Source organism: Lampris incognitus, chromosome 12 (assembly GCF_029633865.1).
Source record: "Lampris incognitus isolate fLamInc1 chromosome 12, fLamInc1.hap2, whole genome shotgun sequence".
Lineage (NCBI taxonomy): Eukaryota > Metazoa > Chordata > Actinopteri > Lampriformes > Lampridae > Lampris > Lampris incognitus.
In genome coordinates, this window is record NC_079222.1 from 23,242,609 (window position 1) to 23,268,562 (window position 25,954).

General features: G+C 42.9%; 1 protein-coding gene across 1 annotated transcript in view; it reads right to left on the reverse strand.

Annotated features, from left to right (window-relative positions):
• The window catches only part of rgs3a (regulator of G protein signaling 3a), a 177,692-nt gene that overhangs the window by 36,401 nt on the left and 115,337 nt on the right, over window positions 1-25,954 (reverse strand). Inside the window, exon 11 of the mRNA XM_056290421.1 lies at window positions 15,668-16,669. Within this exon, the coding sequence (XP_056146396.1) occupies window positions 15,668-16,669 (1,002 nt within the window). The remainder of the gene's footprint in view (window positions 1-15,667; window positions 16,670-25,954) is intronic.

Sequence of the window (25,954 nt, forward strand, 5' to 3'; positions counted from 1 at the left end):
CGAAGAGGGTAATCCTGTATCAAAAGCGAGTAATCAAAGCAGAGAAGCACATATTTTCCTCGGTTTTAGATCCAAAACTGTTCATTCTGTACTTAAGTAATATATGAACGATATCAAAAATATTGAAATTTGTTCTATTTGTGGATGACACGAATATATTTTGTTCTGGTGAGAATTTACAGAAGGGCCCCAGTTACTTTCTCCTGCTCCATCACTGCAGCATGGATGGACAAAGATGAAAAACCAGGCCGCATAACTGGCTAATCCACTCCACACTGTGCTCCTAGTGCATCTCTGAAGAAACAAGGAAATGCATGGATCACTTCCTCCAACAATCTCTCCACTAGACAAAGAGATTTAAAACCAGTCTCTTGGCTCAAAATGTCCTCCTGATCTGAGACATGCTGGCTTAGTAAGTCCAGCTCTTGCGATCGATCTCCGTACACTGATGGAGCTGAGCATCCTGCAGTGTATCAGTGGGTTATAGAACAGGGGTTCCTCCCCTACGCTTCCATAGATCTGGGAGCAGTCTCTCTTGGTGTTTAAGATTGTTCTCCAAGCTCGGAGGACAGCCTGATAGAAAGTTGTTGTAATAAACTCCATGCCAGCTAGTTCCAGAAGGAACAAATGCTTGTCATAATTCAGGTTCATAATCTTACAAAGCAACACATATGCCGTTTCACTCCAAAGCTGTTGTTTATGATATCATAGTCACTGCACAGTTTGAAAGCGAAAAGTTGTGATACGACTGCAGAGGTCAATCAGGCCCTGGCCACCTTCTAATACTGGTAGAAACAATATAGCAGATTTGATCCAGTGAAAGTCTCCCCAAAACAAGTTCACCAGCCTCTTCTGTAGCTCTCTTATGAGTTTGTCCAGAGGTTCTACAAATGTAAACCGGTGGCATAACATCAAGGCAATCAAGTTATTAACAATCAAGACTCTCACCCTATAGGGCAACTGAGGCTGGATCCAAGTCCATCTAGATTGATCTTTTCAACTAAACCCTCCAAGTTTTTGCTCAGAAAGTGGTCACTGGCAAGGAAGACACCTAAGCATTTAATCCCTTCTGTGTTCCACTGCAGCCCAGCTGGTAATGTTGGCTTCTCTTTACTGTTCCACTCACCCAGTAATAAAGACAAATTGACTTTTGCGGGAGATGCTTGTTCTTATAAGGCTAATATCTGCTTAAGAATTTTAACATCGTTTTGACTTGTTATGAAAGCTGTGACATTGTCAGCGTATGCTGAAAAACTAACTGAATTAGTGATGTTCTCTGAAAAGGTTAACCCTGACAGACCCTGCCTGATTTGATTTAAAAGAGGCTCGTTGGCCAAGGAATACATCATTCCAGATAAGGGACAACCCTGTCTTATACCTCTCTGAACAGACAGGTCGGCTGAGTCCACCACATTCCTTTAACAGAACACTGGCTCCAGAATACAACAATTTAATCCATGAAATAAATTTTTCTCCAAAACCAAAACCTTCAAGTGTTTAAAAAAAAAAGAAAAAAAGATCAACCCTATAAAAAGCCTTCTCTTGATCTATAGAAAGAAGGCCAATGTCCAGCTGCTGGAGCAGAGATATATCAATAATGTCTAGTATCAAAAACAGATTATCCTTGATTGTACGGTCAGGAACACAGTGTCTGGCTATAATGTACAACAGTATCCGTACACTCTTTTAGTCTATTTGAAAGACATTTTGCAATTATTTTATAGTCTGCACATAACAATGAAACCAGTCACAAGCAAGGATCTAGTCAGGAGACAACAACGCAAGTAAGTGCCAAAAACTAGGTTCAAGTCCGATAGGATATATAGATGCAAACAGGCAGTGCACAAAGGCAACGCATAGGGTGCAAGGAAGCGATTTTTATTTTTATTAATACCATCAGAGGTGTTCATGTGAAAGAGCTGGGTCTTTAACTTGTTCTTAAAGATGGAGAGGGACTCAATGGACTGAAGGAGTTTGGTAACTCGTTCCACCACTGAGGAACTATAGAAGAGAAGAGTCCGGTTAGTGACCTAGGGCCCCATTGTGGCAGAAGTGCCAGGCGCCTTTCATTAGCAGAGCGTAGTGAGCAGGACAGAGTGTAGACCTGATTGAGGGAGTTCAGGTAGGTGGGAGCTGTTTTAGTTGCAGTTTTGCAAGCGAGCATCAAGGTTTTGAATTTGATGTGGGCAGCAACTGGGAGCCAGTGAAGGGATATGAACAGCGGAATGACATGTACTGTTTTGGGTTGGTCTTCAACCCATGTGTACTGTCTAACTGCTCGGTTAAGTTTCCTCCAAATATCCGTGAGGTCATTTTCTGTGACCACGACAGAAATTAAGCTGACGGTGGATGAGGCTCTCTTAAGTTTCTGTCAACTGTAGGATGTGTAGTGCAATTCCAGTCTCCTCCCACTACTATTATTGAGCTACTATTGAACTGTTAAAGTTTACCATTCAGTTTGATAAACAATCTCAAACAATCAGTGCCAGAATTATAAGCATAAACGTTTATGAACACAAAAGGTGTATCTCAGATTGTTGCCTGAACTACTTGGATTCTGCCCTGCTCCACTTCAGTTGCTAAAACATTTGTTAAAAGGAGATGCTGTGAGAAGAGAACAACCACACCTGCACTAAGGTTGGTACCATGGCTAAAAAAAAAAACCCAAAACTGACCTGTCCAACTCATTCCCCACTCTTCCTCATTGTCTACTGGGCTATGTGTCTCCTGTTAAAAAAAAAAAGGGAAAAAAAGCACATCTATGTTTTTAGCGCTACTCAGCTCAGCCACCTTACCTTGCTTATCTCTATTCCATCTTCCATTTATATTTAAACTTCCTACTTGCGAACTTTCCTTAAAACAAAGAAAAAGGAAGGAAAATAAGACAGCGAAACTCTTCCAAGAGGAACACACCTTTTGTCCGTCACCCATTTTTAATTTTGTGCATTTAAAGGAACCTTTCCTGCTTTTCTTTCCTAAGTTTGGGCAGAATCTTCTTTAGACAAAACATCTTCTGTTTACTAAGCTCTTCATATCCAACCATTTTTCTAATCTTCATAACCGAGTTAACAAAACTGTCCACATTACAGAAGAAATCTGTTTTTGCCATAAGCTTCATCAAGGAAATCATTCATCTCCTTTAATGAATATGACTGCTGATCATCCTGACACAATATCAGTAACCTGTGATAGGCTATCATCCTCTAATATTTACTCATCTTCATTTTCAGCGTTTTCATGGTGTGACTCACCTGTTGCAGAGACCTGACTCTAAGACTTAGCTGTCTGACTGTCTCTCACTGGTTCTGTCTGTCCTCCATCTTCGTATACATCTATAGCCTGTGCTGCAGTATCATTTAGATTACTGTTATTTTCATTCTTGCTGTCCTGCAAGTAGTTCCATTTTTCTTCATACCAGGTAGCTGATCACCAGTTGCAGTATCTCCCACTGCCTGCTGCGCTGTTTGCGGGCTACCACTCAACATCACCTCCAGGCTGTGGCTCACCTGAACAACTGCTCGCTGTGGGCTCCCTGTGTGGGCAGGATGAATGTTTGTGGCCGACATCGCCACGCTCAAAACATTTCATACTGTCAGAACTTGTACACACAGTGTAAAACAATTTTCATATTTAACTTTAAATGACACTTATAAATGTTGCAAAGAATCATTTAAATACATGAACGCCTGTCGCCACAGGGAGTGAAAATGATGTAGTCTAGCGTCTTCACAACCCAGACAAACTGCTCTGAAACACACTAGCAAACTTTCCGAAACGACTCAGTTCTCTTTCAAGGAACACGTTCGGGATAAAAAGAGGTACACCTGACACGGTAATATGTGTCGATGGCACAAACAATGGCGAGACAGCTATAAACAGATTAGACTAGATTGTTTTATTAGCCAAACAACCAAGGCCGGTGGAGTTTGTTTTTGGTACACAAACTCTGCAGCACAATACATACATGGACAGCAACAGACACTCCACATATTATCACAAACAATGTAGTAACACAATAACAGAAATAAACATATCACACATAACAATTAGGTGAATGGTGGTGTTTGTGCCAATGGTGTGTGAGGAGGGGACTATAGGGAGGAATTCAGTGTGATGGCTAGGGGGAAAAACTGTTTGTGAAGCATTTAGTCTTAGTGGACAGTGACCTGTACTGCTTCCCTGAGGGAAGGAGCTGGAAGCGGTGATGAGCAGGATGTGAGGGGTTGGAGATGATCTTCTTTGCTCACTTTAGAGTCCGGTTAGTATGTAGAGATTCAACTGAGGGGAGTGGGTTGCCTATGATTTTGGAAGCCTTGTTGACAAAGATTGTCTAGCACCAGGCTTTTCTCAACCAACAGGTGGACCAAATGCTCATCTCAGACAAAAGCCACCACGGCTGATATTCTCATGGCTGACCTGTTCTCCTACAGCCAGGAGAACCTGTTCAACTATGTACTGCGGGTCAGCCATGACTCTAACCCCATGTCTAATAGACAGGGGAGGCGAACCCTCACCAGGGAGGGATGCCATACTGTACACCACCAAATTCCAACCAGCTACTCCAGTCACTTTCCAACAACCAGCAACGAAGTAAAAGTAAACTCCTCTTATCTTACCATGTAGAGAAGAAAAGCGAAAAACAGTTGAAAAACAGTGAACTATCCCAAAAAAAACTTGAGCTCATTCAACACCCTCACTCACACTTACGCACCCACCCTCCCAGCATGCAGTGCAGGGGCGGGGGGGAGACAGAGAGACAGAGACAGAGACAGAGAGAGAGAGAGAGAGAGAGAGAGAGAGAGAGAGAGAGAGAGAGAGAGAGAGAGAGAGAGAGAGAGAGAGAGAGAGAGAGAGAGAGAGAGAGAGAGAGAGAGAGAGAGAAAGATTTGGATGTAAAAGCCATGTTTTATCACAATAACTCTAAGTTGTCAGAGCCAAGGCTGAAAATGACAATAACCAAAAATAAAAGTGGGGTGGAAAGAAAAGGATCACTTGGGTGTCATTTTTCATAAATATTATTTTTTTGTATACATTGGTGTAATACATTTTTTGTGTCTGAGAGAAACTCAGAATCACTGTTACGTGTATAAACCAAGTGTAAAAACAGATTTATTTTTATATTCAATGTAAAAATAAATATTTTTTTACATTTGTATTTTTTTTACATTTGTATTTTCTAGTAGCTTCATATTGGTGGTTAATTTTTCTTTTTTTTTGGAATAATTATGTATGTATGTATGTATGTATGTATGTATGTATGTATGTATGTATGTATGTATGTATGTATGTATGTATGTAGTACATATGTATGTAGACAGTGCACTATTTCTACCATCAAAGGCAGATGTAACAGGCATGTCTGTCTACCAGTATGACTGACTTAAACAGTTGTTGTCAGGCATTCAAGTTCACTCTCTCCACTGTAACTCTCACTTTGCATTCCTTGCCATTTGCCAAGTGTCCAAGTGAAAAGAGAAGGTAGAAGGAGATTAAGGTACGGAAAGATGGGGAAAAAATAGAAGAGAAAGATGGGAAGAAATAGAAGAGATAAAGTATGGAAAGAGTCAGACAGATGCTGGCAAAGCAGGACACCTCAAGACAAGGAGCAGGTGCCTAAAGTGACAAGCATTCCCTCCCATAGAAGACGAATGAAGTTCTGTCTTATGTAACGCCTGTTTTTTTTTAAACTTAGAAAATAATGATGTCATGTGAGAATGGATCCACACCGTATCCTCTTTTACAAGCCTGTGGAAACTCTCTCTCTGTCTCACTCTATCTCTCTTTCACATGCACGCACGCACACACGCACACACACGCACACACACACACACACACACACACACACAATAATTTTCCCCATTTATATACTTACACCTTTAAAACCCTAGCTACATCCCACCCAGCCGCCTGATTACACACACACCCTGCTCACATGAACTGCTGCCTGCTAAGTCAGATTTCTGCTGTCATTTACATTGTTGGCAATACTATGTTAATTTTGTAATAAACTGGTAGACAACATTAGACTCTTTTTAGATGTGACCCTCAAAAGCTATTACTGGGGATTATCTTTGGTACTACTCAAAAGATGTTAAAACTGTGAAGTAATTAACATGACATGAGGCTAACTAATGAATATTAAAGTTAATTAGTTAGCCAGTAAGTTCTCAAGACAGTTTTGAACACTGAACTTTTTTCTGTATGCTTGCTAAGCGTACTCGGCAAACATTTCTGTTACCTTTTTAGACTTTTCTCTGAATTCACTGAGCCAAACTATGTCCCATGTGGCTTTAAACCCCAGAGACCTTTAGTCCCTTGCGGGCCATCCAGCGTCAAAGAGAAGAAAACTCATGTCTAGCCTGAATACAGCATACTGACAGACTGTTATAATGCATCTTGCCACACCGCTTCGAACAACAGTGTTCAGTGAGGAAAACAAACGCGCACTAATTCCAATGTGAAACGTTGAATCATGCATGTCTGTGCTTTTTGAAGCAATGTGAAAGGCATCATCATTGCTGGATCAATGTGTTGCTCAATATATGAAGCACATGCTGGCGCTTCAAACATACAAGACATCATTTGATAAGGCAGCGGAAGGGGTGCTCAGTCCCTGGAGAAATAGACAATTTCTTTTCTTTCTTTTTTTCCCCCTTTTTCTCCCCAATTGTAGCTGGCCAATTACCCCACCCTTCCGAGCCATCCCGTTCGCTGCTGCACCCCCTCTGCCGAGTCGGGGAGGGCTGCAGACTACCACATGCCTCCTCCGATACATGTGGAGTCGCCAGCTGCTTCTTTTCACCTGACAGTGAGGAGATTCACCACGGGGACCTAGCACATGGGAGGATCACGCTATTCCCCACAGTTCCCCCTCCCCCCCAAACAGGCGCCCCGACCGACCAGAGGAGGCGCTAGTGCAGTGACCAGGACACATACCTACATCCGGCTTCCCACCCGCAGACACAGCCAACTGTGTTTGTAGGGACACCCGAGAAATTGACAATTCCAACAAAACTGAAAAAGGGTTCAGGACCGCAGCTTAATCCCTTCGAAATAATGTTTGCTGATGCGTTTCGGTGGTGTAGGCTACCTGCTTCTTCAGGACAAAACAGTATGTGTTTCAAAATGTGTTTCAGTTTGTTTTAATCAAACCTCTCTTGCAACTCGCTCAGTAAGAGCAGAATATTCTGGAGTCTGTGTTGGTCGTAATAATATCTGTTATAAATGGTTGCTTTAGTTTAAGTGCTTGCTAATAGTCTTAACAACAAGAGAGCTATGCTTATGAGTGAGTGAAGGCATCTTTATTCTTTTAACTAACACTATTTTTTTCTTTTTTATGTACATTAGCATTCCATATTCCCGGTAAACATCCCATAATTGGGCGGCACGGTGGCCCAGTGGTTAGTGCTGTCACCTCACAGCAAGAAGGTCCTGGGTTCAAACCCCAGGGTTGTCCAAACCTTGGGCGGTCATCCCAGGTCCTTTCTGTGTGGAGTTTGCATGTTCTCCCCGTGTCTGCGGTGGGTTTTCTCCGGGTGTTCCGGTTTCCCCCACCATCAAAAAGACATGCATGTTAGGGTCAGTACTCCTGTCTGTGCCCCTGATCGAGGCATGGCAAGAAGAACTGGAGTTGGTCCCCGGGCGCTGCATGGCGGTTGCCCACTGCTCCTAGCTACACAGCCAGGATGAGTTAAATGCAGAGAGGAATTTCCTCATGGGGATTAATATATCAAAATCAAATCAATTATCTATTTCTGTATCCTACAAGAATCCAATAAAATCCAAGAACAAAACAATCATGGCTTAAGATATTACAAAGTATGCTATCAGCCTTTGCTGCACAGGCTAAATGAAAACACTAAGTATATTACAAGAATGGTGCATGGTGACTGATTTATTGGTTACCATTAAAACAGGTGAAAAGTATTACAATATCCAATAACGTATCCCATACAGTAATTGCTAAGATATCATACTCTTTTTAATCAATACTCGCTAGTTTCTCACTACTCTCAAGCTTATTCTTAACACTTTACTGGATAGCCAAAATAAAATGACTTTTGAAAAGATAACTGACCTCCAATGGACAAGTTCAGCTCTATTATCACACTTGGTTTAGCATAAAAGGTAGTGGCACACTTAACTATTGGCTGAAGCGGGTTATATACATTTTAACCCATCACTAAATACTCATTGTTTCATCTACCACTTTCAGTTGTGAGATTATTCCTTGCTGTTACTGAGAAGTATAGAGTCAGAGTATGCTTAAACTTTCTTTGCCTAGACACAACCTTATTTAATAAGGTTTTCATCCTATCACTCCTGGTCCAAAATATGCTATGCATGAGAATGTGTGTGAGCAGAGCACCGCCTGTGTGCATACCTGTTTTCTCGCTTTAAAGCCGGCCTATTTCCTTCATGTTCCATGCACCCTTGTGTATGCTCAACACAACACAAAAATGTAAGCTTCCAAACCTCAAGTAAACACAATAAAATTGTTTCCCTCAACATCTGGCAAGACCAATGTTTATCCAAATTTCAAGCAAAGGGCCTGAAGCCATAAACGAAATGTTTGCCCTGCTTAAGTTAAAAGTATTAACTTAACCCAACACTCTTTTGTTGCAATAATCTCTGTTTCCATACAATATATTAAATTCAAAAGTAAACCAATGGCACACAGAGAAAGACTAATGTTGGACAGGTATGAGTGTGATGTTTGTGAAAAAGGATAGAGCAGACTAGGATTTGATGGGAAAAGTGAACATCAAGTTCAAACTGATGAGTAAATTGGAAACTCGAGGGACAGTTTAGTCTCTTGTTGCCATTAAAGATAAACATTCATCATCTTGTGAGGAAGTTGATCTGCAGGAACTCAGTTTTATCTCTGTCTGTCTTACACCCTCTCAATACAGCAAACCTAGCTACAAATGCTACAGACCAGAAACCACTATTTTGATCAACAGTTCCATTGCTCTCTGCAAAACAATTTCATGTCAATATATATTTTATGCTGGTTAATCCAGCCCCTGAGGATGCACAAGCCAGTGCATTCTTAGTGCCGGTCCCAAGCCCGGATAAACGGGGAGGGTTGCATCAGGGAGGGCATCAGGCGTAAAACCTTTGCCAAATCAAATATGCAAATCATAAGTCAAATTTCCATACCGGATCGGTTGAGGCCCGGGTTACCAATGACCACCACCAGTACTGTTGGCCAGCAGGGTGCCGGTGGAAACTATGCTACTGTTGGACGGAGGAAAAGGAGAGGGGGAAGGCATGTGCAGAGGCAGTGGGAGAAGAGGAAGGGTAGGAGTGTGAATGTGAGAGTCGGAACTTTGAATTTTGGCACTATGACTGGTAAAGGGAGAGAGCTGGCTGATATGATGGAGAGAATGAAGGTAGATATACTGTGTGTGCAACAGACCAGGTAGAAGAGCAGTAAGGCCAGGAGCATCAGAGGTGGGTTCAAACTCTTCTACCATGGTACGGATGGGAGGAGAAATGGGATAGGGGTAATTCTGAAGGAAGAGTATGTCAAGAGTGTGCTGGAGGTGAAGAGAGAGTTGGACATATTTATGACTATGACGCTGGAAATCGACGGTGTATTGATGAATGTTATCAGCACATATGCCCTGCAAGTTGGGTGTGAGATGGAAGAGAAATAAAAATCTGGAGTGAATTGGATGAAGTGGTGGACAGAGTACCCAAGGAGGAGGGAGTGGTGATTGGAGAGGAATTCATTGGGCATGTTGGTGAAGGGAATAAAGGTGATGAGGAGGTGATGGGTAGGTATGGTGCCAAGGAGAGAAATATAGCAGGACAGATGGTGGTGGATTTTGCGAAAAGGGTCGAAATGGCTGTGGTGAATACATATGTGAGAGGAGAGGTGATGATTAGCGAGCAGCAGTATTGTTTCATGCCATGAAAGAGTACTCCAGATGCAATGTTTGTTTTGAGAATGTTGATGGAGAAGTATAGATAAGGTTTGCAAGAGTTACATTATTTAGAGAAAGCATATGACAGGGTGCCGAGAGGGGAGGTGTGGTATTGTATGAGGAAGTCAGGAGTGGCAGAGAAGTATGTAGGAGTGGTGCAGGATATGTATGAGGGCAGTGTGACAGTGGTGAGGTGTGCGGTTGGAATGACAGATGGGTTCACTGTGGAGGTGGGATTACATCAAGTATTGCATCTGAGCTCTTTCTTGTTTGCAATGGTGATGGACAGGTTGACGGACAAGATCAGGCAGGAGTCTCCATGGATGATGATGTTTGTGGATAACATTGTGATCTGTAGTGAGAGTAGGGAGCAGGTTGGGGAGAGCCTGGAGAGGAGGAGGTATGCACTGGAGAGAAGAGGAATGAAAGTCAGTAGGAGCAAGATGGAATACCTAAGCACGGACAAGAGGGAGGACAGAAGTAGAGGTGACGAAGGCATATGAGTTTAAATACTTAGGATCACCTGTTCAAAAGAACAGGGAGTGCGGAAGGAAGGTGTAGAAGAGAGTCAGGCAGGGTGGAGTGGGTGGAGAAGAGTGTCGGGTGTGATTTGCGACAGAAGGGTACCAACAAAAGTTAAAGGGAAGGTTTACAAAATGATAGTGAGACCAGCTATGTTGTATGGTTTGGAGATGGTGGCACTGACAAAGACAGCAGGCAAAGCTGGAGGTGGCAGCATTGAAGATGCTAAGATTTTCTTTGGGAGTGATGTAGAAGAACAGGATTAAGCATGAGTAAATTAAAGGGACAGCTCAGGTTGGACGGTTTGGAGACAAAGCAAGAGAGGCAAAATTGAGATGGCTTGGGCATGTGTGGAGGAGAGATGCTGGGTATATTGGGAGAAGGATGCTGAATATGGAGCTGTCAGGGAAGAGGAAAAGAGGAAGGCCAAAGAGGAGCTTTATGGATGTGGTGAGGGAAGACATGCAGGTGGCTGGTGTGACAGAGGAAGATGCAGAGGACATGAAGAAATGTAAACGGATGATCCGCTGTGGTGACCCCTAACAGTAGCAGCTGAAAGTAGTAGTAGTATTAGTAGTGGTAGTAGTAGTAGTAGTAGTAGATATGACAGGGTGCCGAGAGAGGAGGTGTGGTATTGAATGAAGAAGTCGGGAGTGGCAGAGAAGTACGTAAGAGTGATGCAGGATATGTATGAGGCCAGTCTGACAGTGGTGAGGTGTGCAGTAGGAATGGCAGATGGGTTCAAGGTGGAACTATGTAAAGGATCAGCTCTGATCTTGTTTGCAATGGTGATAGACATGTTGACGGATGAAATCAGGCAGGAGTCTCCGTGGACTATGATGTTCGCAGATGACATTGTGATCTGTAGCGAGAGTAGGGTGCAGATTGAGGAGAACCTGGAGAGGGGGAGACATGCACTGGAGAGAAGAGGAATGAAAGTCAGTAGGAGCAAGATGGAATATATATGTGTGAACGAGGAGGACAGCAGAATGGTGAGGATACAAGGAGTAGAGGTGACGAAGGTCGATGGGCGTAACTACTTGGGGTCAACTGTCCAAAGTAACGGGGAGAACGGAAGAGAGGTGAAGGACGCTGAATATGGCGCTGCCAGGGAAGGGGAAAAGAGGAAGGCCAAAGAGGAGGTTTATGGATATGGTGAGGAAGAACAAGCAGGTGGCTAGCGTGACAGAGGAAGATGCAGAGGACAGGAAGAGATGGAGAGATGATCCGCTCTGGCAACCCCTAACCGGAGCAGCCAAAAGTAGTAGTAGTAGTGGTAGTAGAAGTTGTAGTAATATATTTTATGTTGCTTGCAAACTAGTGATGCATGGGTCAGGGTTTTTTAATACCCATACCCACTTGACCCGATATGAGAGCCAATCTGCCCTGCCTGACCTGCTAAAATATGCATTAATTAACCACTTGAACCCGATTTGACCTGCAAACATCTGGTAGGCAACGGAATAGACCACTACGCCACCCGGACGCTCTGTAAGTTCTGTTGTTGACCTTAATGAAGTGTCTACATTGCAGCTCAAGTAATGGTAATCTCACTGTTTCATGCTGTAGTCAAGGAAACCACACAGGTAATGAAATGAAACTGCATAATGATAATCAAGGCTTTTGCACACAGTTTCCCTTTACATTGAAAAGTTACCGGCCTGAACAGACTATGTTTCTACTTCAGAAGAGGTGAGAGAGCATAGACGACTTAACAGATTTCATGCCAGGGTGTCACTGACATTTGCAGCCTGATCAAAACACCAATATATAAGTTATTTGTGTGCACAAGTCTTAACTTGCACTTGCATTTTTCATTCATTTCATTCATTCTCTTTTTTTCACTCTCTATTACACTTCCACTTCCTCTTTCTCCTTCCAAGTTTCCCTCCTCTGTCTATCCTCAGACGTCCACACTTCGGTAATAGAAGACTAAAGGCAATGAGAAGGGAAAAAGACCAGAGCGGAAAGACGGGAGCGTCTAAGTCAGTGCTTATAAAATAAACGGGTACAGTAAACACTACAAAGCTAGGGAAAGAAAAACTGATGAGTGAGAAAGAGATGAGAGGGGAGATGAAAAGAGGAGAGATGAGGAGATCACCGCCACACGTAATTCTTTATAGCTGTCCATGCAAAGCAGTGATTACAAGTTAATTCATTTGCAAGGGGTTTATGTCAGTGTAAAATGACTTAACACTCACAGACACAGGAAGATAAAAATAGGTACACTGTGCAAGTTTGACTTTCATAAGTCATCGAGTCTTGTCATGGTACTGAAAAGAGTTGAAGTCTTAGAAAACTGATTTACTGAAGTCTCTGACTCCACTTGGTCAGCCACAGTGCCCAAGCAAATATTTCACATTATATTTCCATATCTAAAATGCTTCTCCATGAAAAGCAACTGTTCTTTCATGTCACATAAGTTCTTCCTGGTGGATATCACCTGTCAGTGATTTTTTTTGTTTTTTTGTTTTGCACCTAACTTGCAGTTTGCATACAGGGACAGCAAAGCAGAGAACTGCATCAATTTGCTGACAGGAAATCATTTGTAATTCTTTTTTTTTTTTGGATTTCCTCCCATTTTTTTCCACAAATGTATCCAGCCAATTACCCCACTCTTCTGAGCCATCCTGGTCGCTGCTCCACCCCCTCTGCTGATCCGGGGAGGGCTGCAGACTACCACATGCCCCCTCGAATACATGTGGAGTCGCCAGCCGCTTCTTTTCACCTGACAGTGAGGAGTTCCACCAGGGGGACGTAGCACATGGGAGGATCACGCTTTCCCCCCCAGTTCACCCTCCCCCCTCCGAACAGATGCCCCGACTGACCAGAGGAGGCGCTAGTGCAGCGACCAGGACACACACCCACATCCAGCTTCCCACCCGCAGACTTGGCCAATTGTGTCTGTAGGGACGCCTGACCAAGCAGGAGGTAACACGGGGATTCGAACCGGCAATCCCTGTGTTGGTAGGCAACGGAATAGACCGCTATGCTACCCGGACGCCCAATCATTTGTAATTCTTCCTTATTTGTGTAATATTAAACAGTATTAAGAAAAGCCATCTTCACACATTTTTGGTGAGCATGTAACTGGAATGTCATGGCAGTTTAGGATGAAAAATACTTTTTTCTTTGTTAAACTAACTCAGGGGATATTTTACTCAGTATGGACAGGAAATTTGCTTGAAACTAAATTGCATCCCACTGAACAATTGAGTACAGGAAATGAGAGCCTGCTGTTTTTCAGCTTTGCCAACTTTCATTATGTAGGTGTCATGGATGAAATTACTGTTATGATGCCCTTGAAACGATGTCAGTCATTCATTTTTAGCTGTATAGATATTACCCATCCTTCAATGGACGCCATAAAGTCTCTGGGTCTGGTTTTTTAAACATGAATAGAAACACAAACATGTATTCTAAACTCTTGATAATGTGATTTATACCAGCAGCGATGATAGACCTTTGTAAATAATGGAAACATGATACACTAACTAAGGAACAAGGGACAGTGATGCCAAAAGGTAGTAAAAATTACTCTTTAATCTGCCAAAAGTAATAGAGTCCAGCCCTGTCAGTTGCATTCCTCCCTCCATGCTGCACACACACTGCCATGTAAGGCTGTCTTGTGCACTGACTTACTGACTGAATGAAGGCCTGAACACAGTGCTATGGTGCATATTTCTGTTTAAATGTTGAAACAAATACTTGTTTGTTTCTGGTGTATGTGGCCATTTTCTGTCCTTATCTAGGTTGTCATTTATCTCTCGCTATGAAGTTCTGCCACGAAGCTCTTTTCTGGTTTCTTGCTTTCCTTTTGTCTTTGTGATTCTTCATATGACCTAACTCGTTCAAGTAACATCATTAAATATACAGGCTAATGTGGATAGTGGCTGAGTCTGGTTACGGTTAGTTGGCATATGATAAAGGTTAATAAAATAGAGACGCGCTGACCAAGTCAAAAGGATATGGATATGATGAAGTCTTCCCTCTAGTGGACACATAGGTGAACTACCTTTACTAAGATTGAAGGGGAAATCTCATTCAAATGGCACACATCTTTTGCTTTCGCAAACGTAAAAATACTCGGGTAGAAAGGTAAAAGCATTAAAGCATCTACCCTCAACTTTTTGCAGGACAATACAAAGTGGGAAGTTGTTAACGCGGAGTCCTTCAAAATAAAAATAAAGCACAACAGCACCTGAACAAAAACTCTGCGTAGTTGAGCCTGATTAAAATCAGTTAGGCTGTACAAGAAAATGAGGAAGGTTTTGTTGTTGTTGTTTGTTTTTTGTTTGTTTGTTTTCAACACAAGGGGTATCAATGAAAGATGTACCAAAGACATTTAAGATATTTATGGAAACACTGTCAAAAACATCAATCTAGGGTGAAAAATTACTGTCACTTTTGTAACTGATGAACCAAAAATAGCTGGTCAGCTGTTTCCAACTTCCGCCTTCGTGAGAGTCGGCTTGGTGAGATCAATAATTGCTGTTTATTCTCTTATCTTACTATGTCATATCTGTCTCTCACTCAGACGTGTTATTAATTTGTGTTTTTTTTTATCTAGATGGTGATGGTGGTCACATGGCTCGGGTCCTGGGCTGTTCCGGTGGCATCTGCATACTGCTTGGCATCCTCCTCATCATATTCTTTACATATTTTACAGTTCTATTATAATTCTGCTATCCTCTTTCAATTTTGCATGGTGTAAATTGTGTACACACAACATCCATTACACGTTGTCCGTCTTGGGAGAGAGATTCCTCCTCTGTAGCTCTCCCTGAAGTTTCATCCTATTGTTTTCTCTCTGTTAAAGTGGGTTTTTTTTTTGTTTTTTGTTTTTTTAGGGAGTTGTTCCTTAGCCAATGCGAGGGTCTAAGGACAATATATGTTGCTGTAAACCCCCCTGAAGCAAATTTGTAATTTGTGATGATGGGCTATACAAATAAAATTGACTTGACCTGACTGACTTGAGCCCTGCTGTGGATCCTAATGCACTTTCTCATTTTGACCACTTGATGTCGCCCTACCTCAGCAAACCTGGGCCTGGTGCCTAAACTGCCTTCAATCTAAGGGATCTGGAAACAATTCAAGCAGTATAACAAGTAATACATAAAAGACGTGTGTGTGTGTGTGTGGGGGGGTTGTTTCTCTGTTTGATTTGGGTGTGTGATGTGATGTGTGTGTGTGTGTGTAATTTGTGTACCTACCTTCCTTCCAGAAAACAGCATGCAAAGCTGATGCATGGAGCCTCCGTTCTTGGTCAGTTCCTTCTTCAGGGTCTTGGGCGATGGAAGTGTCCAGCCGCCCTTGTGATGTGCTCCCCCAGCCTCCAGACAGTTGATGGCATTGTCAGAGGTGAAGCAGGGAGTGCGGGGATCCTGCAGGAGGCTACCTTCACTGTGGGTACGCCTGCGGAGAGAATTCTGCACACTTAGACCCCCTCCACCGTGCTTCTCGCAGGTGGCACCCTCGACCATACTGCGGCGTTTGCTGTCGCTACGTTGCAGGTATGCATCATCACTGTCGTCTTCATCGTCGTCCTCTTCTGACTCATCATCATCCTCGTCATACTCTTCTTCATCGGTGTTAGGGGAGGAGAGGGCATCGGCACTGAAAGAGCGGTCCAAACGCAGCTCGGGGATGACGAAGGATGATGAGGAGGAGGAGGGAGGCGCATTAGTGTCGGGCGCTTCGGAGGCATTGTCCTCATCTGTGGTCACCACTGCTTGATTCAAGTTTGGCTCCTCTTCCTCACCCTCTTCCTCTTCCTCTCCCTCCTCCACTCCACCCTCATCTTTCTCTATCTCTTCACTCCCAATACTTTTTATATTCCCATCTTCCTCTTCTTCTAGAACCTCTCCCATCTTCTCCTCATCTTTACCCTCTCTCCAGATTTCCATCTCAGTGCCCTCCATGCTCTTGGAGTCTTCACCCTCAGTGGAAGGTGGTGGTGTGGGAGGGACCCTGTGATGATCCTCTAATTCTCCCAGTCCTCCGAGGGGAGTATAGACCTCTTCCAGAGGGGTGAGTGGTTCGGAAGGATGGGGGCTGCCAAGGGTTGGAGGCTCTGAGGGACTGGAGGGATACAGGCTGCTCTCCTCACCCTCTGAGCTACGCGGAGGCAGGTTGAGGCCGCCCACTCCTCCAAGATCTTCTCCCACTCCACTGCCCAACTCACAAGAAGGGACGTCCACTTTTGGTTCCAACATCTGTTGTGGGAGGGGAGGGATGGGATTGGGGTTGGGGGTGAGGGTGAGAAGAAGTGGAAATGAGATTTAAGGGAAATTATTCATTTACACCATTCAATCAATTACAATATATTATACACCATATGATGCCACCTGGTATGACATGCATGAATGAGGAAGGTGATTAATAAGGTGATTAAGATGATTAAGTGAGATCAGATTAATGCAACATTCAATGGACCTCCACTATACCTGCAAAACTCCTACATCTTGCTCTCCAAAGGCAATACATTACCACCCTGGCACCACATGTTAGCAGAGGTGGAAAACTCCGCTTCAGAAAGTAGAAGTACTAACCATGTATTTTCTCCACTCATGCACTAAACCAGCTGATTCTAATTAGCACAACACTTCAGCCAGGTAGGACAACTAATTAGTGAAATCAGCTGGTTTAGTCCATGGGTGGAGCAAACACACGGTTAGTACTTCTACCTTCTGAAGCCGGGTTTTCCACCTCTGCATGTTGGGCACTAATGAAAACAAAATGAAAATTTCTATTTTAAAAGTTGATCTATAGTTACAACACCGACGTGCCCACTAAATAGGACACTGAGATAAGATCACTTTAATGCAAGGAATTCATGCTGTTTTTGTTTGATAGCTCCTTTTTGAATGGCCACTAAAATATCTCAATATGAGAAAAAGGCACTCGGGCACATTGTGGAGCAACTGAACAGCTCAACCATTACAGAGACATAGGGAGTTATACACGCTTCCATACCGATACTTAAGATCGCCTATATGCAACTGCTGAGAGTATATACAAACACATCTTCTCCATTACGAAAGGCCCCCCCACCTTCAATCTGTTCTCAGAGGAAACAGATTTCTTTCCACAACAGATCAATAGTAAGAGACTCGGAGCCCGCCACAGTCAGCCCACTCCACTATTACCACAAACTTGACCTGCTAGCCACAGCAATTTATGCTGACTTTAGCAAACTGCCAGAATGTGTGTGTGTGTGTGTGTGTGTGTGTGTGTGTGTGTGTGTGTGTGTGTGTGTGTGTGTGCGCGCGTGCATGTGAGTACCTTCATGTGTGTATTAGCTAGCCTAGCCTAGAGAGATAGAACGTGAGAGAGATTCTTCTAAAGAGAGTGAATTCTGGATAAAGCATTGAATAATTCAGCCAGGATTATATGATTCAACCTGCAGAATTTGAATGAGAAATGGAGGAGAGAGCCATGTGTGATGCATAAGGGTGTGGATATGCATTAACAAATAAACAGGGTCAGACATAAATATTCCATGTTTTCACTGGTGGTCACTTCATTATCCGTCACTACCTGTTTTCTCTTTAACTCGCTTCTCAATTAATTCCATGCATTCACATGTCCACAACCCTCCCCTATGCCCAAAGGGATTATTGTTGTATTACTGTTGTATTATTGCACACAAGCGTGCTCACATACATCCGTGGTTTGGAAAGCCCAGATAAGCCTTCTCTTCTTGAACCTCCTCTTTCACCTTCTTTTTTCTCAGTATTTTCAGGCTTGAAATTCAGCTGAAATTGCAACAGCCCCCACATTGCAAGACACTGCAGTCGAAACACACACACACACACACTCTTGTCTATTCATTATTTTTATTTGTACCTCCTATGAACAGCACATTATATTCGTGTCGATTTCTTAAACTTTCTTGCTATTTTTACAATTACAATTGTCTACCAGCAATTTTCATATGCCTTCACTAGTAACAGAAGTGAAACGTGTCATTTGCCAAACAGAGTGTTTTTTTTTAAAGTTTAAACATTTAAAATTCCTGGTAAAGCCTTTTTCAAACACCAACATGCAAACTGCATTCAGTTTCTAATAGATAACAAACAAGGCCATAGCATACTCCTGTAAATGCCACTCACCAAACTCAAGCAGAGACAGAGAATGAATGAGCAATGCTACTGGATTCCTCTACTAATTTCCTAGGAGCAAAACGATTAGTGAAGCCAACTAAAATGTCACTTATTTTGGACAGTTTCCCACTATCTTTTTCAGATCAGTTAAACATTTGTTACTTTATCATAGTTGCAGAATGTGGGCCTGTACTGTTACTAACACTAAAACCATTTACATAACTTTAAAGATGCAGTGGGTTGTTTTTTTTAGAGCTCAATATCAGTGATCACAGTGACGGGTAGAAATTGCAAAAAAAAAAAAATTTTAATTTTGATATACTTTTTGATTGCCTTCAGGAAATTCCCCTCTGCAAAGGCTGATTGCCTACTTTGTAATATCTTAAGCCATGATTTTTTGTTCTTGTATTTTACTGGATCCTTGTAGAATACAGAAATAATTAAGAAATAACAAAGATAATTGATTTGATTTTGATATACTACATTAATCCCCATAGGGAAATTCCTCTCTGCATTTAATCCATCCTAGCTGTGTAGCTAGGAGCAGTGGGCAGCTGCCATGCAGCACTCGGGGGCCAACTCCAGTTCGACTCGCCATGCCTCAGTCAGGGGCACAGACAGGAGTATTAACCCCAACATGCATGTCTTTTTGATGGTGGGGGAAACCGGAACACCCGGAGAAAACCCACCGCAGACACGGGGAGAACATGCAAACTCCACACAGAGGACGACCTGGGTTCGAACTCAGGACATTCTTGCTGTGAGGCGACAGCGCTAACCACTGTGCCACCGTACCACCAACAACATCAACAACAACATCATCGATGGTGCCACAAGATGGCCCCGCATGGCTGCCTTGGCGAGTTGTGCACCGTTTTGTGTGTTTTTATGATTTTTTTTAATTGTTTCTGATGACAGTACATGGAATTTTTTCACGAGAAAATAATTCCTCAACATCAGGGAATCTACTCTGGATTTATTCCCAAACTTTCTGCCTGTCGTGGATTTATTGGACACTGTGGTGAAAAAAGTTGTGACCCCTGGACAAATGGTGAGACGCAGGAGAGGACAGTGCTCCGGAGTGCTTGTGCGTTGTTGGAAGAGAGGTTTACGCATTGTACTGCCAGCGATATTTCTCTCCCATGTGCGTTCACATTGGATGAACTCCTGCAGATAGTGGAGAAAAACAAATACTTCTCTTTATCCTCAGCCTTGTGCTTCACTGAGTCGTGGCTGAGTGGAATTATGCCGGACTATACTGGGCGCTGCAGCTGCCTGGCTTCCAACTTTTTCGAGCTGTCACTGACCTGGATCTGACCGGGCAAAGCTAAGAGTGAAGGGATCTGCTGGTGAAGGAGGCCAAATGGATGTATTCAGAGAAGATGAAACAACACTTCTCAGCAGATGATTCTTCCTCAGTCTGGAAAGGTCTGAAAAAGGCCAACTACAAACCCAACCCTTACTCCACACTGAATGACTCCAGACGTGCTAATGAGCTAAATGAGTTCCACTGTCAATTCAAAAGACAAAGGGACAGTTTGGACTGTATCTCCCAACCCCGCAACCATCAGCCCCTGTACTTCAGTAGGTTCATCCAAACCTCCTCCCTCCACCACCAAAGGCCTCATTTCCATTACCAACATCTCCCTGACAACTCCCTGCCTGAGCACTCCCCTCCCCCCACTACACTTTCTCTCTGGATTCAGGAGAGGAATGTTAATAGGCTGTTCAGAGGACAGAACCCCTGCGAGGCAGCTGGACCTGATGCTGTCTCCCCCTCAGCCCTTAAACTATGTGGAGACCAGCTGTCTCCAGTGTTCACAGATATTTTTAACACCTCCCTGGAGGACTGTCGGGTGCCAGCCTGACTCAAAGCCACCATTATCCCTGTACCCAAAAAACCAAGGATCATAGGCATAAATTACTATAGACCTGTCACTCTGACCTCTGTAGTGATTAGGAATTTTGAACGCATTGTGCTGTCCAACCTCAAGTCCATCACCACCCCCCACCTGGATCCACTACAATTCACATACAGGGACAAAACGTTGACAGACGACGCAATCAACTTGGGTTTCCACTCCATCCTCCTTCACCTGGACTCTCTTGGTACCTATGGCAGGATCCTGTTTGGGGACTTCAGCTCCACATTCAATACAATCAGTCCTGCTCTCCTTCAGGACAAACTCTCCCAGCACCACATGCCCCACTCCCACCTGCAGGTGAATCACTGACTTCCTGACTAACAGGAGTCAGCATGTGAAAATGGGGAAGCATGTCTCAGACCCTAGGCTCATCACCACCAGTGCCCCCATGGCTGCGTCCTGTCCTACCTGCTCTTCTTGCTTTACACCAATGGCTGCACCTCCAAACATCAACCTGTCAAGCTCCTGAAGTTTGCAGATGACATGACCATTATTGGACTCATATCTGAGGGTGATGAGTCTGCTCACAGATGGGAGGTTGACAACTTAGTTTCCTGGTGCAGCCAGAACAACCTAGCTCTAACCTCCCTGAAGGAAGTGGAGATGGTGGTGGACTTCAGGAGAAGCCTAGTCCTGTGCCCCCCCCCCCACACACACACACTGGTGAGGCATTACACTTCCTGGGTACCACCACCGCTCAGGACCTCAAGTGGAAACTGAACATTGGCTCCCTCATCAATACAGCACAGCAGAGGATGTACGTCCTGTGGCAACTGAAGAAAGTCAGCCCATCACAGACAATAACGCTGAATTTCTACATCTCCATCATTCAGTCCATCCTAACCTCCTCCATCACTATCTGGTACACTGCTGCCACTGCCAATGGCCTGGGCAAGCTGCAGCGCACCATTTGATCGGCGAAGAAGGTGATCGACTTCTGCTTCCCATCTCTCCAGGACCTGCATGCTTCCAGCACCTTGAGAGAGGCAGGGAAGATCACTGCCAACCCCTCCTGCCCTGGTCACCACCCTTTTGAGACTCTGCCCTCTAGCAAAATGCTCAGGTCCATCAGAATCAAAACATCATGCCACAAGAACAGTTTCTTCACCATTCCATTTGGACTTCTCAACAGGCCCCCTGGCCCCTGCCCCTCCTCCCCCTCCCCGGCCTAATCAACAGGTGTCAGAGTGTGAAAGGACAATGGATTTCTAAAAAGTTGGAAGCTCTTTCCTGGCTTGCTTACAAAAATTACGATTCCAGACTTGAACCATTATCAACCACTGGGAATGGAAATCGAAGCCAATGCAGAAGTGCCTTAAGATGCAGTTCCAACAAGGCCATTAGGTGACTAGCTCCAAATAAATGTCGATCCAATGTAAGCCACTGAGACCCCTTTTCCACCAAAATGGAACAGGTTCAGTTCCGATTCATGCACCTAATGTTGAACCTTCCAGAGGATTTGGACCAAAATTAAATCGGTTTGGAACCCGAAAAGTTGTTTCCCAGCTGGAACCAAAAAATAGTAGGACCTGAAGTGGGAACAGTGTGAGTGTATCATATTCTACATTGAAAAGAGAGATGGAGAAGGCAACAACAGAGGAGAGGTCAAGTGAGAAATCATCGTTAAAAAAGAGCGTGCAATGGTCTGCCGATGAAACCCAACGCTTAGTGACGATTTGGTCATCCCCTGAGTTTCAGAAAAAGTTAGAAAATAGCATGAGAAAGAGTAAGCTGTATGGTGAAGAGTTGGCCAAGGCTGGGTACACTCAAACGCAAGAACAAATAAAAAACAAACTACACAGTTCTTTTAGATGCAGGTGTAACAAAAACTTTTTTCATTAGTATGGGCTACTAAATAAAATAAATCATATTTTAACATCACTGTGTGATTCTTACATCAGCTTGATGGCAATTTTAAAATAAAGAAATTACTTGCATTGTGCAACACCCTCCATTGATGATGCATCCTTGACTACAATGGTTTTGCTCAAAACTGATGGAAATGCGGGCTGGTTCGCTAGATAGCACCAAGGTTCCAATAATCTTGAACAGAACTATTCCAAGAACCAGAGCTAATTTGGTGGAAAAAGCGTATGAGATAATTTCCAACTTCAAATACAAAGTCAATACTTTTTTTTTCCTATAAGAAGTTAAGGTCTAAATCATTAATTTCAAGTCTGGTACATAGTACCAGTGTGGTTATTTTGAAAATTATTGTGCAGTGGCATTTTGAGGGTGTGTCTGGCTTGACTGACAGGTCTGCCAACCTGTCTGCCAGCGAGGACCCACCCCTGCTTCACACAGGAACCACCATGTTGCTCAAGTTTGGATTTTATGGCTCCATTGACAAAATGGCAGCAAGCATAAAATCCAATGTAAGCTTTCACATTGCCCCTTCAGTGAGTGACATCACAGGCGCTACATCCATCATTATTATACAGTATGGCTTGAAGGGAGGTTTTAAAAACCAGAAATATCAGCACCTGGCAAAGCTTTCGATCTGTAATTAGTATAGATCGACATCCCTTTCCAGCCCCCATGATACATGAGAGACATTTTTTGTTGTTATAAAAACAAAGTTTTACTGATAGCAAATTTTAAGCACGGAGAAAAAGCTCATTTTCACGAAGCTTGACCAGTCAGAGATAATGAAGATGTTCATATATAAGATTAATTCTCTGCAAAATCCTCAGAGAAATATGTGATGGATGATGTTTGAGGTATTAACAGAGCTAGAGCTGCTACCTCAGGTGGTTTAACTACATCAAGTGAATTCAGAATTTAAAATACCTCAACAAAATAAGTAAGGAGGTTTGAGGTAATGCAAACTGACAAAAACAAATTTGAATATTTTCCTTTTGACTGAGTATGTTAATTCACAAGCTAAGGTTGTTGTTTTTTTCAAAGAGCAACTTTCGATGAGTTTTACTGTGGTTAAGGTTAGTTGGTGAATCTCATAAATTAAAGCAATGTACTTGAGTAAAGAAATGAGTGTGAGGAGACACAATACAGCCAAAGTTAAAGATAGAGACAAAACACGATTTAATATCACATTGATGGGAGACATGCAGTAAAGGTTAAGGCTGAAATTTTGCAATTTCGCTCCCTTGGTAAATCGTTATCTTATCCATCTGGACCATGGAGTCACATTTCATGATACTGTCATCCCACCATGGGTGGAAACACTCTCCAGCTTCCACATGCTGTTGTTGAAAGTTTTAACTGGGTCATATGAAAAGCGGTAAGCCCATTGAAATGTGATGCCAGTGTGGCCATGCTTCTGTTGGGCAATAACTATTACTATAGAACAGTGGTGTGTTACAGTTTAATGAGGTTTGTAATACATTAGACAGCATGCGTTAACTTCAGCCTGGGGATCTTATTGTTGGGCACAGTTCACTGCTGAGTTGATGGCACACAATCAACAATGGCTGCTACACCTTGTTTGAAGTCCAACAAAATCAGCTGCAACAAGACTATCTTCATCTGCCTCCTCCATCAAACTATATTGGAACAATGTTCTACTATAAACTTGATTGCCTGTCCAACAGAATCGCCACAGCGTTATTACATTTCAAATGGATTAAATAACGACTTGTTAATAGAGAGAAACTGCAGATGTCAACTTTGATACAAACGGAGTAATGATGTTTATTCTTTATTAGAAAACATAAGTATAGAAGTTACAAGTCGTTATTTCTTATTCTAAATGGCTAACTAGGTTAAGATCAACATTTTTTTCAAGATTCTAAGAGGTCAAAATATGTTTTTCAACCCCTCTTTCTTACTACTGTAAGTTTGTTTTATTTTGTTTTTTCACTCACCATGCATATGCAGTTAAGGATCATTCAACCAGATGTAAGAAAATCACAACTTTGATAGAGTGAGTTGTGTGAATGTGTTAATTCTAGCGATGGCACAATTCTAGGCAACATTCTGTAACAGTCTTGATTTTTTTTCAAAGTCCAAGGAAAGTTCGGGAAATAAACAAAACTTGAAATTATGTAAAGCTTGGACAATGAAATCTGGAATAGCCTCAGGAAAATATTTACTATATCTCTAGGTGGATCGTTAATAACCCAAGTCCTCCACCCTTTGCATAAGATCCATTCTTCCCACTTTAGCTCTATGCCAAGTCTTGAGAGAGGCCCTCATTGTGCTCTCCAAAAATAACCAGCTGCAGTCACAAGATGCTCTGATGTTCATATATGTACACTACTGACCCGAGGTGATTCAAGTGCTCACACTTTGACTTAACAATCTGTCAACAATCAAACAACAACAATCTGTAATGGTGCTAAAACTACAAGACCAAAGGGTCTTGGTGACGCACAAGGAAAAGCAAAATATATTTTAGAACTATCATAAGAGCATCCTGCAAGGAAAAAAATTTGTACATTTATTAAGTGCCTTTCTATCTTTATCTCTGCTCCTACTCCAACCCTTTTCCCATTCACTATTTCTGTTGTGGTTTGAATTAGAACAAGAGTGTATTTGTCCTCTGTTTTATTCAGAGGCATGAACTTGTTGGCCTGACAAAGAACACCATGTCTTATAATATTAGGGGGACTTCATCCCTTCATTATGTATTTTTGTTTCTCGTCTGCCACTTTTTAGCTTTTAGGACAGTTGGGATGTGCATAGCTCAATTCATGTTTTCGCTCCTGTTCTCCACTGACTGTAAACAAACAAACACACACACACACACACACACACACACACACACACACACACACACACACACACACACACACACACACACACACACACACACAACTTTGTTAAAAGAAACACTCAATGGTAGGGAAAGTGCTCAACAAATAAGGAGCAAAATAATCCAATGGGTCGAGTAAATTGATTGCTTATGGCATGAAACAGACTTGTACCGTCTCATAAAGAATTTACTTGACCCACTGGATTTTATATATATATACACACATATATACACATACATATACGTATATGAATGGCACTCCGTGAACATCTGGTGACACAGATGAACCAGCTGCTAAAGTCAGGGTTTCATCCTGACTGGCTAACACAGGGGAGAACAGTACTGATCATGAAGGATCACCGCAAGGTTACAACACCTTCAAACTGCTGTCTGATAACCTGCCTCTCCACAACATGGAAGAGCCGAGGGTTCAGGTTAGGGTTAGCATCATAACTGTTAAGCTGAATGGGCTCATGGGTCAATACATGAGTGAGACTCAGAAAGGAATTGGGACCAACAGCCGAGGGTCAAAGCATCAGCTGCTGGTTGATAGAGCAGTCATCCAAGACTCTTAAGACCAGACAGACCAACCAGAGCACAGCCTGGATTGACTACAAGAAAGCCTATGATTCAATGCCACACATATGGTTACTGGAGTACTTGGCAAAGCCAACAGGACACTAAGACTTCATCAAGAACTCAATGTGGCAGTGGAAAACCACACTAGAAGCCAATTCAAAGACAATCACACAGGTA